Consider the following 13,461-nt stretch of genomic DNA (forward strand, 5'->3'; position numbering starts at 1 on the left):
GGCTGGATTGCAGGAAGTCTTCTAACAATGGGATCCCAGGAAGGGAGTCCAAGGCTCCAGGTTACCCAGTCTCTCAAATTCCTACTCTGGACCTCAGTTTCCTCATCTGTTGCAGAGGGCACTATGACAATCCCCTAGCCCTTGGGGTGAAATCAAGTCATAAGACAGATCTGGAAGAGATCTTGGAGGAGGACAGCACTCAGAGACTTCTAGAGTCCTCGAAGCAGAACGTGGCACGGACATTGGCATGCCACAGGGAAAATGAGGCAGGTATGGCCAGATTCCCAGTCACTCAGTCATTCATCCAATAGAACATTAAGATTTGTTGCTGGCGGGACTGTAGATAGGAGCACTCTCTTTGAAAAAAGTGAGATGGTATCTAGTCGAACTGAAAACGTGTGACCCAGCAGTTACAGTCCCAGGAACATGCATGTAAACATTCACAGCAGCATTGTTGATAACATTAAACTTGGAGAACACAGCTCTGCCTCCGCAGAGGAATGCATAAATAAGTGGCGTATATGTGCACCTATAAACCAAAAATGAAATAAAATGAGCCAACTTCAGCTACACGGTTGATCAAACAGAGACCCCATTCATACTCAATTCAAACTCGGGCAGCACCAGCTCTCTTCTTCAAGGGGCATCTTTAGGTGATAAGACCACAAAAGAAGGCAATGAAGATTAGGATAATGCTTGCCTCTGGGTGGAGGGACAGAGATATGGAGTTTCAGAGGCACGAATGCGGTCTTGTTTCCCATCCTGGGTAGTAGTTTTACAGGCTTTCACTATATAGTAATTCTTTAAATTTAAAAAAAAAATACATTTTGTGTGCTCTTCAGCATGTCTGATATATGCTACCATTTTAAAATCAATGCCCGTGTAATTTATTTCAAGCCATCAGTCGCTTTCACACTCTGCCCCTTCCCCAGGGCTGAGGAGTGTGGCCACGTCCCACAGTGGCTGTCCTTGTTGGGAAGGGCAGTGGAGGGCCTCAGGAGCCTCTCGATCCTGCCCTGCTTGTGTGCCCGGGCCCTCTGCTGGGTGAGTCAGAGTCCTGCTGGGCGGGATTCAGGTCCTGGAGACCCAATCCCCATCCCTGGCCTCTGACTCTGCAGCTATAAGTGAATGTGACTAACTCTGTGGGACCCTGAGTCAGCCCTGCAGAGCCTGTCCCAGGATGGGGGAAGGGTGGCTGGGGGAGGTGGGGAGGGGGTTAGCTGCACTGGAGGACTCACAGCTCCTGGGATTTCAAAGACCCCCGTGTGGTGGGAGGGCCGCGGGCACAGATTGGGAATGCTGGGCTCACTGGCCAGCAGTGAAATGCCAGGCAACCTTGAAGCTCTGGCCAAGTTCTTACTCTCTTTGCCTTTAGCTTAGCAGTGACCTTGGGATTAGTTGCTTCTGTCCTGCTCCAGCTAGTTCAGATTTCAGGGAGGCCGATAGGTATTTCCTTTCCCCACACCTCAAACTAGTGCCACAAGCCACCGGGCCAAGTCACAGATAATTCAAACATCCGGGAATCCACAAATAAATTCTCTTTGATTTGGGACCATGCAGATGAACCCTCTTTGGATACAAAGCTTGTCCAAGGCTCTTGGAGTGTGCAGGAACTGTTAAGAACACTTCTACTTCATGAAGGCTAGAACCCTGGCTGATCTTCTGAGCTCATCTTGTCTGACCCACACTGTCTTATCTGGCCCCCACTTCATGTCCCAGGTTGGGCCAAGGAGCCTTGATTTCTGCATGGGCTGAGGGCTGAGTGTGTCCTGAGAGGAGAGAGACAGAGGGCTAGGCTACAGCCCTACGACATCTGACCAATTTCAGTCCAGCAATGAAAAGGGCTCTTCTAAGGTGATGAGCAACTGGTCACTGAGAGTGGGAAGCTTGGAAGGCCAGCTCTCAAGATCTGCAGAGACTCTAGACCTGGGATTGTGGGACAATGTGTGAGGTAACGTTGGTGTCTCCTTCTAACCCTGAGTCCAGGGTCACAGCTCTCTCTAACCTGGCCCTATATTGGCTCCTTCCCCTCCCCAGGGTGAGGAGAGATGAAGGGCTGGGATTAAAGGGTTTCCTTCCTAGTGTCTGCTAGCCCCTGGAAACAGAAAAGGCTTCTTTCAACAAAGAATCATATAGAGAAGTCTGGATGACAATGACTTTAAGATCTAGAAGGCCTCCAGCACTCTCAGGTTAAGTCCACAACTGATGAATCTGGTGATGCTTGCCGCTTTGGGGGACGCCCTGGAGGCAGCAGAGGATAGGGTGGTCTCACTTTCTGCACCTCGGGGCTCCCAAGTCTGAGAGAAAGGAATCCAGAAGAGAGATGGGAGGTGAGCCCAGTGGGGCCACAGATACTGAAGCAAGCGCCAACAACAGGTGAGCCTTGGTGCTTTATTGAGCAGGTGCAGAACCAGCAAGGGGAAGTGGGATGGAGACACAATTATGTTCCCGGGAAAAGGTTTCAAGCTAGGCTTTGCAGACGGTGTAATTAGTGTGGTTGCTGCTTCTTGTAAGGCTGTGTGGCCGCAGAGCTTGCCAAAATGGCGTCCTTAGGCATCAGGCCCCAGGAGTAAGCAAGGGGAAGAAATCTCCTGGTGTCGGGCTTGGCGCTGCTGAGCATTCTCGTTCGTCAGCAGGTATGTGCTGACCCTGCACCGTGCACTGTGCTGGCCCTGCAGCCCCACCCTGGCCTGCCCCTGAACCAGAGCTGAGCTCAGACTGCGGAGCCGTGGTCCTCACATGGGCCCAAAGAAGGGAGGCTGAGGCTCAGCGGGGCCCCGGCAGGGCAGGAGATCAGGCTTCTGGTCAGTCAGAGCCAAGTGTGAGCGGCATCTCTGCCCCACTGTGAGCCCAAGGGCAGAAGGCTACACCTCAGCAAGCACATCCTTGACGGCACTCGTGAGAGGAAAGGTCAGGTTCTGCCCACAGAAGGTGCCCCGGAAGTCGTCCAAGTCCAGGGCCCACACCATGGCGCCAGCCAGCTGCCTGTTCTTCAGGTACCGCGCCTGGTGGGGAGACCCAAGGCGGGCGTGGCTGGGTTCCCTGTGCCAGGGTGCACATGGGGGCGTGCTATCTAGACTCCTCCGCAGAGGAGAGAAAAGCAGACACCGGACCCGAAACACCCCTGTAGCCAAGCCCCACCCTCAGGGCAGGGGGCGTCCCTCTCGCTTTTTAGCTGGTGGGTGTGGCCTTGTGAACATACCTTGTTTTTGACGCTCTCCTGATCGTCATATGCCACCCACTGGTTGCCCTTGGTGGCATAGGGGACCTGCTGGTCACGGAATCTGTGGGTGGTGGCTCCGTGGAGGAAATCACAGATCTGAGCAGAGAGAGAACAGGGCAGTGGTGGCTGGAGAGCTGTGCTGAGACGTTGCCGGTCTCTGTGGGGATGTTACCCACCCCCCCCAAATCTATTGCAGCCCCTTGCTTCATCCTGCAGGTTGCACCTGCCCCTAGAACCTGCAGATTTCACGCAACTTTATTTAAAATAGATGCAAATATCCCGGGGTTCTGTGGCTGTTCTGCACTGGCACTGAGGATTGGCCAAGGCAACTCAGAGCAGCAGAAGTTGGGTCAAAACAAAAGAACCTACCTCTTGGCCATTGCTTTATCCTGGGCTAAAAGGAAGGCCCCAACTTGGTGGCCAGAGGGGATGAAGGTGTGGTGTGCCTGCCCTCCTCCTCCCTCCTCTCTACAGTGCTAGGTCTGCTGGAATTAATTTTTTTTTTTTTAATATTCAAAGGAGTAAAGTGGGGGTGATTTGGAGGGTCACCTTCCCCAGGGCTGCTGATGCTGTGGGAAATCTTACCTTCTTCCTAGCTCATACCTCATAATGGGCAAGAATCCCTTTCTCCTTGGTGAACCGGCCTGGTATTCCTGGCCCTGAGATGGGGGCTCCCACATCTGTCTTGGAAGAGGCCAGAGTGAAGCTCCTCCCGAAAGTGGGCATGCCCATCACCAGCTTATTGGCTGGAGCCCCCAGCCTCAGCATGTAGCTCACCGCGTAGTCCTGGGTGTGGGCAGGGCAGGACAGTTTGAGCAGTTAGTCTCGGAGGGAGAAGGTCGTGCAGTTCCCACTGCTGCCTTGAAAGGAGTTCCAGGTCTAGATGCATCTGGAATTCCCTTCCTTCTGGGAACTTATAATGTTAGTCTAAAAAGCACTGTACAGTTTCCATCCCAAAGAAATCCTCTTAGGTGTAGGAAGAGATGCTGTTTCGTAGTTGCAGAAACCAGGTGACCGGCTCACATTTCACAGCAAGCAAATGGCAGGGCTAGACTAGCCGCGTGGCTTCTCAGCCCCCAGCCCTCGTTTGCTCTCTCCCATCTGCCCTGTGCCTCCACCCTAGAGGCCTGTCAGGAGATATCCTGATTCTTATGTAAGTATCACCTCCTCAGTTCCCAGAGCTGTGGGGAATGAATGAACTTTGCGCCTCAGATTCCTCATCTGTGAAATGGGCCCCTAGCCCCTCCCTTACAGGATTACCAAGGAATGGAGAGGTTGGTGTGTGAGCTCCAGCAGGTGGCAGGTCTTTGTGGCCCCCTCTCAGCCTTCCCTCCTTCGGGACACTCACAGCATTACTGAATCTGTCAGAACTTGCATCTTCCTGGCCTCGAAACAGGGGGCTGTGATGTCCTACTGTCTGGCGCCAGGCTCCATGAAAGTCATAGGTCAAAAGGCTGATGAAGTCCAAGTGTCTACAGAAGAGAGGATGCAGGGCAAGGAGAAAAGTTTAAAAGCACACCACCCCAACAGAATGTGAGCGAAAAAAACAGGCAGTCATTAATCCAAAAGCTGGTAGAAGCCGGTGACCAGACTAGGCTGCTGGACCCAGGCTCTTGCTCAGGGTCCCACAGGAGCATTCAAAGCAAGAACAGGGCTCTGCCTATCTGCTCGCAGGACACAACCGGGAGCTGCCCTCCAGCACATCTCAATCCCTACTCTCCAACCACATTCATCTTTGAGAAAGCAGATTAATATCATCAGTAACTAGCCTTGTGGGGAAAGAGCAGGACCAAAGGATGGCCTGAAATTATGATTCCTTGTAATAAGGAGTAAGCTTTCTATACACACAGATTTGGGGTCTCCAGGTGGATTGCATGAATATGAGCTGTAGGTGTTTGGGGCAAATGATTGAGAACCACCTCATTCCCACCCTCTAAGTGATCAATGATCACTTGACCACCGTCAATGATCAAGGCAAAGAAATAGAGGAAAACAATAGAATGGGAAGGACTAAAGATCTCTTCAAGAAAATTAGAGATACCAGGGGAATATTTCATGCAAAAATGGGCACAATAAAGGACAGAAATGGTATGGACCTAATAGAAGCTGAAGATATTAAGAAGAGGTGGCAAGAATACACAGAATAACTATACAAAAAAGATCTTCATGACTCAGATAATCACAATGGTGTGATCAATCACCTAGAGCCAGACATCCTGGAGTGCAAAGTCAAGTGGGCCTTAGGAAGCATCACTATGAACAAAGTGATGGAATTGCAGTTGAGCTATTTCAAATCCTAAAAGATGATGCTGTGAAATTGCTGCATTCATTATGCCAGCAAATTTGGAAAACTCAATAGCAGCCACAGGACTGGAAAAGGTCAGTTTTCATTCCAATCCCAAAGAAAGGCAATGCCAAAGAATATTCAAACTACTGCACAGTTGCACTCATTCCATATGCTAGTAAAGTAATGCTCAAAATTCTCCAAGCCAGGGTTCAACAGTACATGAACTGTGAGCTTCCAGATGTTCAAGCTGGATTTAGACAAGGCAGAGGAACCAGAGATCAAATTGCCAACATCTGTTGGATCATCAAAAAAGCAAGAGAGTTCCAGAAACACATCTACTTCTGCTTTATTGACTATGCCAAAACCTTTGGCTGTGTGGATCACAGCAAACTGTGAGAAATTCTGAAAGAGGTGGGAATACCAGCCCACCTTACCTGATTCCTGAGAAATCTATATGCAGGTCAAGAAGCAATAGAACCAGACATGAAATACCAGACTGGTTCCAAATAGGGAAAGGAGTATGTCAGGTTCTATATTGTCACCCTGCTTATTTAACTTATATGCAGAGTACATCATGTGAAATGCAGGGTTGGATGAAGCACAAGCTGGAATCAAGACTGCTGGAAGAAATATCAACAACCTCAGATATGCAGATGACACCACCCGCGAAGAAGAAATAAAGAGCTTCTTGATGAAAGTGAAAGAGGAGAGTGAAAAAGCTAGCTTAAAACTCAAAATTCAAAAAACTAAGATCGTGGCATCCGGTCTCATCACTTCATGGCAAATAAATGGGGAAACAATGGAAACAGTGAGAGACTTTATATTTTGGGCTACAAAATCACTGCAGATGGTGACTGTAGTCATGAAATTAAAAGATGCTTGCTCCTTGGGAGAAAAGCTATCATCAATCCTAGATTGATTAAATTAAAAAGCAGAGACATTACTCTGCCAACAAAGGTCCATCTAGTCAAAGCTATGTTTTTTTCCAGTAGTTGTGTATGGATGTGAGAGTTGGACTGTGAAGAAAACTGAGCACCGAAGAATTGATGCTTTTGAACTGTGGTGTTGGAGAAGACTCTTGAGAGTCCCTTGGACTGCAAGGATTTCCAATCAGTCCACCCTAAAGGAAATCAGTCCTGAATATTCATTGAAGTACTGATGCTGACGCTGAAGCTGAAGCTCCAATACTTGGGCCACCTGATAAGAAGAATTGACTCATTTGAAAAGACCCTGATACTGGGAATAATTGAAGGCAGGAGGAGAAGTGGATGACAGAAGATAAGATGGTTGTATGGCATTACCGACTTGATGGACCTGAGTTTGGTAATGGACAGGGAAGCCTGGCATGCTGCGGTCAATTGGGCTGCAAAAAGTCAGACACGACTGAGTGACTGAACTGAACTGAAGTGATCAATTAAAGCAATTATTGCAATTAAAGCAATGAATCTACATGTGCCTGAGGCCCTAAAGAAGATTCTAGTCAAAGTGAAGAGTCTTTGTTTCTTACTCTTGGGTTTCCTAAGATCCATGTCTTGTTCCACCAAGAAGTCAAGCTGCTTGGCTGGAGACTGCTCATCGTCACATGCATAGGAGGCAAGGCGAGGAGAAGGGATGGATGGAAAGAAAGGGGAGTCTCTGCAAGACAGAGTCCCTTGAGGACTCTCCAGGGCCTAGAAATGAAAGGTATTATTAACTGCTGCTTTGCCCTTCCAGAGACTAGTGACTGGCTCATTTGTATAACTTTCTCTACTTCTTTTCCCACAAGCATACATTCATAACAATTTTTTCAATTGATCAGCACAATATCCCAAGTGAAAAGAAAAGATAGGGATTATTATAGCCCTTTTGACAGATAGGAAGGCTAAGGAACAGAGAAGTGATGTGACTTGCTCAAAGTCACGCATCTCTGGAGAAATTGGGACCAAAAGCCCAGTCTCCTGATTGTACATAGACTGCAAAGGCAAAGTAGGTCAGGAGACTTACCGGGATATCTGGGCGATGTCATAGCCTCTGTCAATAGCAATCTTCCCTGCGGACACTGCTGCGCTGAGCAGGAGCCGCTCTGTGCCTGCTTGGGCTTCCCTTGCAAACTCAGCCTTCATTTCCTGGTGGGGAGAGAGGCAGGTGAGTGACAGCAAGCCTTGTGGAGAAAGATCTTTGAGCATGTCATTGGCCTTCCCTGTCTGCTGTAATCTCCAACCAGACTGGAGCTTAGTGGGAATGATAAACTGGTCCCATCTGCAGGCTCACCCATCCTTTTCCTAAAAACAGTTTGGGCCGATCTCATCCCTACACCCCATGTATGCTCATCAATATCCAATTTTTCTTTATCCTGCAGGGACCATGAGAATAAAGAGTGATCCCACTTAGCCCACAGATAGAGCTGGAAGACATTTGCCTGTTGGTCTGTGCTTTGTTCAAGGTAGTAAATGAGAAGACACAGTTACAGTGATTCATGTTGATTGTTGTTCAATCTGTTGTTCTACTCTGTTCAGCCGCCAGGTTGTGTCTGATTGTTTGCGACCCCATGGACTGCCGCACGCCAGGCTTCTCCGTCTCTCACCATCTCTTGGAGTTTGCACACGTCCATGTCCATTGAGTCAGTGATGCCATCCATCCATCTCATCCTCCGTCACCCGCTTCTCCTTCTGCCTTCAATCTTTCCCAGCATAGGGTCTTTTCCAATGAGTCGGCTCTTCACATCAGGTGGCCAAAGTATTGGAGCTTCAGCTTCAGTGTCGGTACTTCTAATGAATGTTTAGGATCAATTTCCTTTAGGATTGGCTGGTTGGATCTCCTTGCAGTCCAAGGGACTCTCAAGAGTCTTCTCCAGCACCACAGTTTGAAGCATCAATTCTTCAGTGCTCTGCCCTCTTTCTGGTCCAACTCTCACATTTGTACATGACTACTGGAAAGACCATAGGTTTAATTATATGGACCTTTTTTGGCAAAGTGATGTCTTTGCTTTTTGATTCACTGTCTAGGTTTGTCATAGCTTTCCATCTAAGAAGCAACCACTTTCTAATTTCAAGGCTGCAGTCACCATCCACGGTGCTTTTAGAGCTCAGGAAGAGGAAATCTGTCACTGCTTCCACCTTTTCACTTTTTGTTTGCCATGAAGTGGTGGGACTGGATGCCATGATCTTAGGTTTTTGAATATTGAGTTTTAAGCCAGCCTTTTCACTCTCCTCTTTCACCCTCATCGAGAGGCTCTTTGGTTCCTCTTTGCTTACTGCCATTAGAGAGGTATCATCTGCGTATCTGAGGTTGTTAATATTTCTCCCAGCAATCTTGATTCCAGTTTTTAATTCACCCAGCCCAGCATTTTGGATGATGTGCTCTGCATATAAGTGAAATAAACAGGGTGACAATATACAGCCTTGTCATAGTCCTTTCTCAATTTTGTACCAGTCAGTTGTTCAGATTCTAACTGTTGCTTATTGACCCACATAGTTTCTCAAGAGACAGGTAAGATGATCTGGTATTCCCATCACTTTAAGAATTTTCTGCAGTTTTTTATGATTCACACAGTGAAAGGCTTTATTGTAGTCAATGAAAAAGAAGTAGATGTTTTTCTGGAATTCCCTTGCTTTCTCTATGATCCAGCGAACGTTGCTGATACTGTGAACAATTTGTTTGATTGCTCTGCCCCTAGGGTAACTAAAGATGCTTGCGCTGCCCCCAGATGGAATTGAGTATCCTGATTTAGTGCATGCTTGGGAGTGTGCGGTGTCAGTTTGAGAATGAATAGAGGACAATGATGCTCGACTAAGTGGCAGTGAGGAGTAGGTGCTCTGGTTAGCGAGCGCTGCCTCTTAGAACCCCAGCCCACCTCCCACTGTTCAGAGGATGTCTTCCCTGCTGTGTCAGACCTCAGGACACAGACCTGTGTGTCTCACCTTTGGCCCAGATCTCAGGACTCTGCAGCAAGGAGGCTTCAGTCTCCCTTTGTCTGCCTCAGGAGAACATGCCCAAAGATAGCTTCCGCCCTCCCCACTCCTTGGTGCTCCCCACCTCCATGCCCCTTTCCCCAGCCCGACCAGCACCTTGACCAGAGCGGTGAGATGCCGCTTGTCTCTCCGCCCGGGGTAGAGCCATGCTAGGTCCAGTCCATCAAAGCCATGGGTCCGCAGAAATGGTGGCACTGACTTGATGAAAGTCCTGCGACTCTGGGTCTTGGAAGCTATTTTGGAAAATCTAGAACCAAAATCACCACAGTAGTGTGCTCAGCACCAGAATACTGGGTGCCTTGGCCCTTTGGAGTGGTCTCTGGGGCACGTGCAGCTGGGAGCCTGAACTCACACAGCTATAGGAGGGCATGGGTGTGACAGGACCCACTTCTAATCATCTTATTAATAGAAAGAACATATGCATTATAATCAGATATCGCTGGCTCTGTCATCTAGTAGCCAAGCCATTTTGAGCAGATTATAACCTAAGCCTCAGTTTCCTCATCTGTAAAACAGGTATAAATGTAATATGTCACAGTACTATTATGAGGATTACATGTGATAATGGTTGGACAGGATGCCTGACTCATAGTAACCATTCAATAAATGAGAGCTGTTATAGCCATTACTTTAACTCTTTTTAAAGCTGCTCCAATTCTACCCACCCCAGGAAGTCCTCCCAGGGTCTCCACTCCCAAATTCCCATTCATTCCATCTCGCTCCTTCCAACCCTTAGGACAATATCCCCTCAAATTTCTTTGTGTTCATGTCTGAGAAGTAGTAAAAACAGCATTGGCAAGAAATCAGAACATTGGCTGTCATCTTGCTGTGTGTCTCTTGGCAAGTTCCTTCCCCTTTCTGGGCTCTGATTTCATGACTGCACATGGTGCAAACTCCTGACAACCATTCACATCCCTGTGCCTGGCCATTCTGGGGTCCCTGTGACCTTCATCCCATGGGTGTAGAGAAACCTATACTTCCTCTTATCCCATCGTCCTCTGGGGGATGCATCCTACCTTTCAGGACCAAAGTTCCATCCTCCAACAGATAGGAGAGTCTTCAGCTTGGGGTTCCTGTGGGGCACAGAGAGGCAGGAAGGCTGGTGTTTAGTGAAGTTGCTGTGACACGGGGTGGCCCCATGTTTAGGAAGCTGTAGTAGGCTTCTAGCTTCGGGTAGAGGCTGAATCAGGCCTCCAAGGCCCTTCCAACATTGAAATTCACTATTCTAAGGTTTTCTAAGTATTTGTGGCACTTATTCTGAGATGTGTTGCCCATTTTTTTCCCTCCAGTGGGAAGCCACGATATGGCAAAATAGAACCATGAACATTTTCTCTGTGGAGAGGTACCTTCAGGGGACAGAGAGAGTTTCTTCTCCCAGGGGAGTCCAGCTATGCCTTTTTCTGCAGGCTTCTTCTATATCCTGACCTCTGCCCTCATCACTTCCTCCCATTTGAGCCAAGGCCCTCCAATTCTCCACCCAGAAGTGAGTCCCGGGGACCTCGCCCATCCCCTTGCTCAGGCGTACTCTACCCTGAAACCAGCCCTCCTCACCCTCCATCTTTCTCCTGCCCTAGCTAGCCAGTGGCCCAACCTGTTCTTGAGTGTGTTCAGTGTATCATAGAGTGTCACGTCATTCCACTCCCAGGTGTCGATCTCATTGTTGCTTATGTTGGCAAAGCTGTAGATGACGTGGGTGCACAGGAAGGGGTCGATGGCATCTGGGAAGCAGCTCCCATCACCCTCCCGGTACTGGGACCAGCTGGTGTAGTAGCAGATCAGCTTGTATGCAGCACCTGAGGAGAAGGCTAGGGTGAGCCCTGGGCCACGGCTGAGCCAGGGATCCTCTGGCTGAACCCTGAGCTGAGCACCAGTGGGGCTTTGGGGGAGGGGTGGGATGGATGGGTAGAATTGTGAGCATAGTTAAAATTCTCAGTGAAAGGAACTGGCTCAAGGGAGTTCTGTCTGGTGAAAATAAAACCTATTTTGAAAATGTTTAGGAAAGATCAAACATGGCATATAAATATACTGCAAACTAAGAACAGAACACTGTATGGAGTGAGGGGGCCCTGATGGATAAAGATGAGATGGGACTCGGTGCAAGTGAGGAAGGGTCCTGGAGGCTCTGAAGGAGAGGAATGGCCTCGCCCCAGAGAGCCAGTGTCAGGAGGCCTCTGCCTTTCAGGGGCCCTTGATCTGAGAGCCTCTGGCCTGTCTCTTCCCTGCCTTCACGGGGAGGCGCCCCTGGCCTGTAACCCGCCCAGAATGGCAGCCGCCGGGCCCCTCAGTGCGCCCCCTAGCTGGGACACAATGACCCAGAGGACCGCAAAGTTCCCACTCTTCTTTCTCTAATTTCTGCTGCCGCGGAGCAGGCCTCTTCTGCCCTCTTGATTGGAGAGGGCATCACTCATGCACACTGTGCCTGGGCTCCTGCTAGTGGTTCCCACTAGGCTATTGGTTGAAGGCTTCACTGAACCTGAGCCTTTGAAAGTTTTTAATTTTGAAAAATTTTAAATATACAGAAAAGTAGAGCGTAGTATAATAAACATCTATATACTCATCACCTTGGTTTAACAAATGCTAATGTTTCTGAGCCATTTGAATCACAGAAGAAACTGGGAAAAAGTGCCAAGTTCTCTTCCATATAACCCTCACCACAGCCCCACCTTCCATGACTTAAAAGAAGGTTACTTACAGCTCTGGAGCAGCACCAGGACCACAAAACCTGAAGGGAAATCCAGGATGAGACCCTCTGCAAGCACCTCTGGCCCTCCCTCCCGCTCCCTGCACCCGCCCCACCTCCAGGAAATCCAGGGCCTCCTCACACCAGGCACCTCCTCTCTCTCCCCTGGCTCTGCACCGCCCCTTCTCCCACCCACTGCCTCTCCCCGCAGCAGGTAGGAGGCCAGCCTCTGCAAGCAGCAGCTCTGCGGCCAACACAGAGACCTGTCCCAGACGCCCTCAGCCCCATCCTGGCTGCGGCAGAGGAGGGCATGGCGCGGCCTCTTCCTCCGGTTCAGGTTCCTGCTCCCCAGCTGCCTGAGCAGGCCGCTTCCTGGGCCTCCAGCTTCCTCTTATATGTACCCTTCTCCACTCCCCTGCACCGCAATCCTCCCTTTACAGGAAACCGAGCTGTGTGTCAGTGAAGGAACTGGCAGACTGAAGTGGCGGGGGAGGAGCACTGTGGGCCACTGGAGGTGGATTGAGAAACCCTGGAAAGTCTTGAAAACTTGGGCCAGGCCTCCCTGAGGCATCTGCCGGTAGAACAGCCATTAGAGGGATGATCTGGGGGCTCCTGGGGCCAGTGACTCAGCCTCCCGCTCACTTTTCTCCAAAAGCCAGCAGTTCCCCTGCTTTTCTGGCAACCCCTACCTTTGCCTCTCCAGCCCTCTGTCCAGGCCTTCAGCCAGGCTGAAACTGGGCACAATTGAATTCTGCAACGCGCAGCACCTCCAAACAAGGCTGTTATTTCTTCTCTCCCTGACCCCAGCATCACCCTGCCTGACCCTCTCTAAGCCTGTTTCCCATAGCAGCCTGAAGGTCAAGGTGAGGGCCACAGAGCCTTTCAGCGACTGACATGCTGATTGTTTAACAAGAAAAGCTAGAGAGGAGTGGGAAGTTGCTGAGTGGCACTCTGAGACCTGCTGCTGCTTTCCCTCCATTTGAAATGCCAGTTACAATGAATGAGAAAGAATTTGGCAAGTCTGAGGCTTTGGTGAAGTACCAAGAGGTAAAAATGCAGACAACTCAGTTTCCCCCAGGAGCAGATCATCTCAGAAGATCAATAACCTCCATTCCCTCAGCTCCTCTGTTTTGAAGCCCAATGATACCACCCCTTTCTAGATCCTTCGGTGATAAATTTTCTTTTTTTTTGGTCACTCTTCAGATAAGAACAAAACTTAACAAGGCTCTGCACGATTTGTCCTATTTGTGGATTCATTTTGAGCCAAAGATCCTGGACAACTCCATTCTTCGTAGGCTATAAACGAATTAATAGGCAGGGA

General features: G+C 49.3%; 1 protein-coding gene across 2 annotated transcripts; it reads right to left on the bottom strand.

Moving 5' to 3' along the window:
• On the bottom strand, positions 259 to 12,570 carry CHI3L1 (chitinase 3 like 1). 2 transcript variants are annotated; one of them, XM_005690369.3, is made up of 10 exons: positions 12,404 to 12,570; positions 12,153 to 12,182; positions 11,052 to 11,253; positions 10,477 to 10,533; positions 9,557 to 9,707; positions 7,494 to 7,615; positions 4,572 to 4,695; positions 3,827 to 4,009; positions 3,203 to 3,319; positions 259 to 529 (listed from the first exon to the last, which is right to left on the bottom strand). In XM_005690369.3, exons 1-10 carry the CDS (start codon positions 12,450 to 12,452, stop codon positions 464 to 466), a joined length of 1,101 nt encoding a protein of 366 aa, XP_005690426.2. In that variant the 5' UTR covers positions 12,453 to 12,570; the 3' UTR covers positions 259 to 463.

Source organism: Capra hircus, chromosome 16, assembly GCF_001704415.2.
Source record: "Capra hircus breed San Clemente chromosome 16, ASM170441v1, whole genome shotgun sequence".
Taxonomy (NCBI): Eukaryota; Metazoa; Chordata; class Mammalia; order Artiodactyla; family Bovidae; genus Capra; species Capra hircus.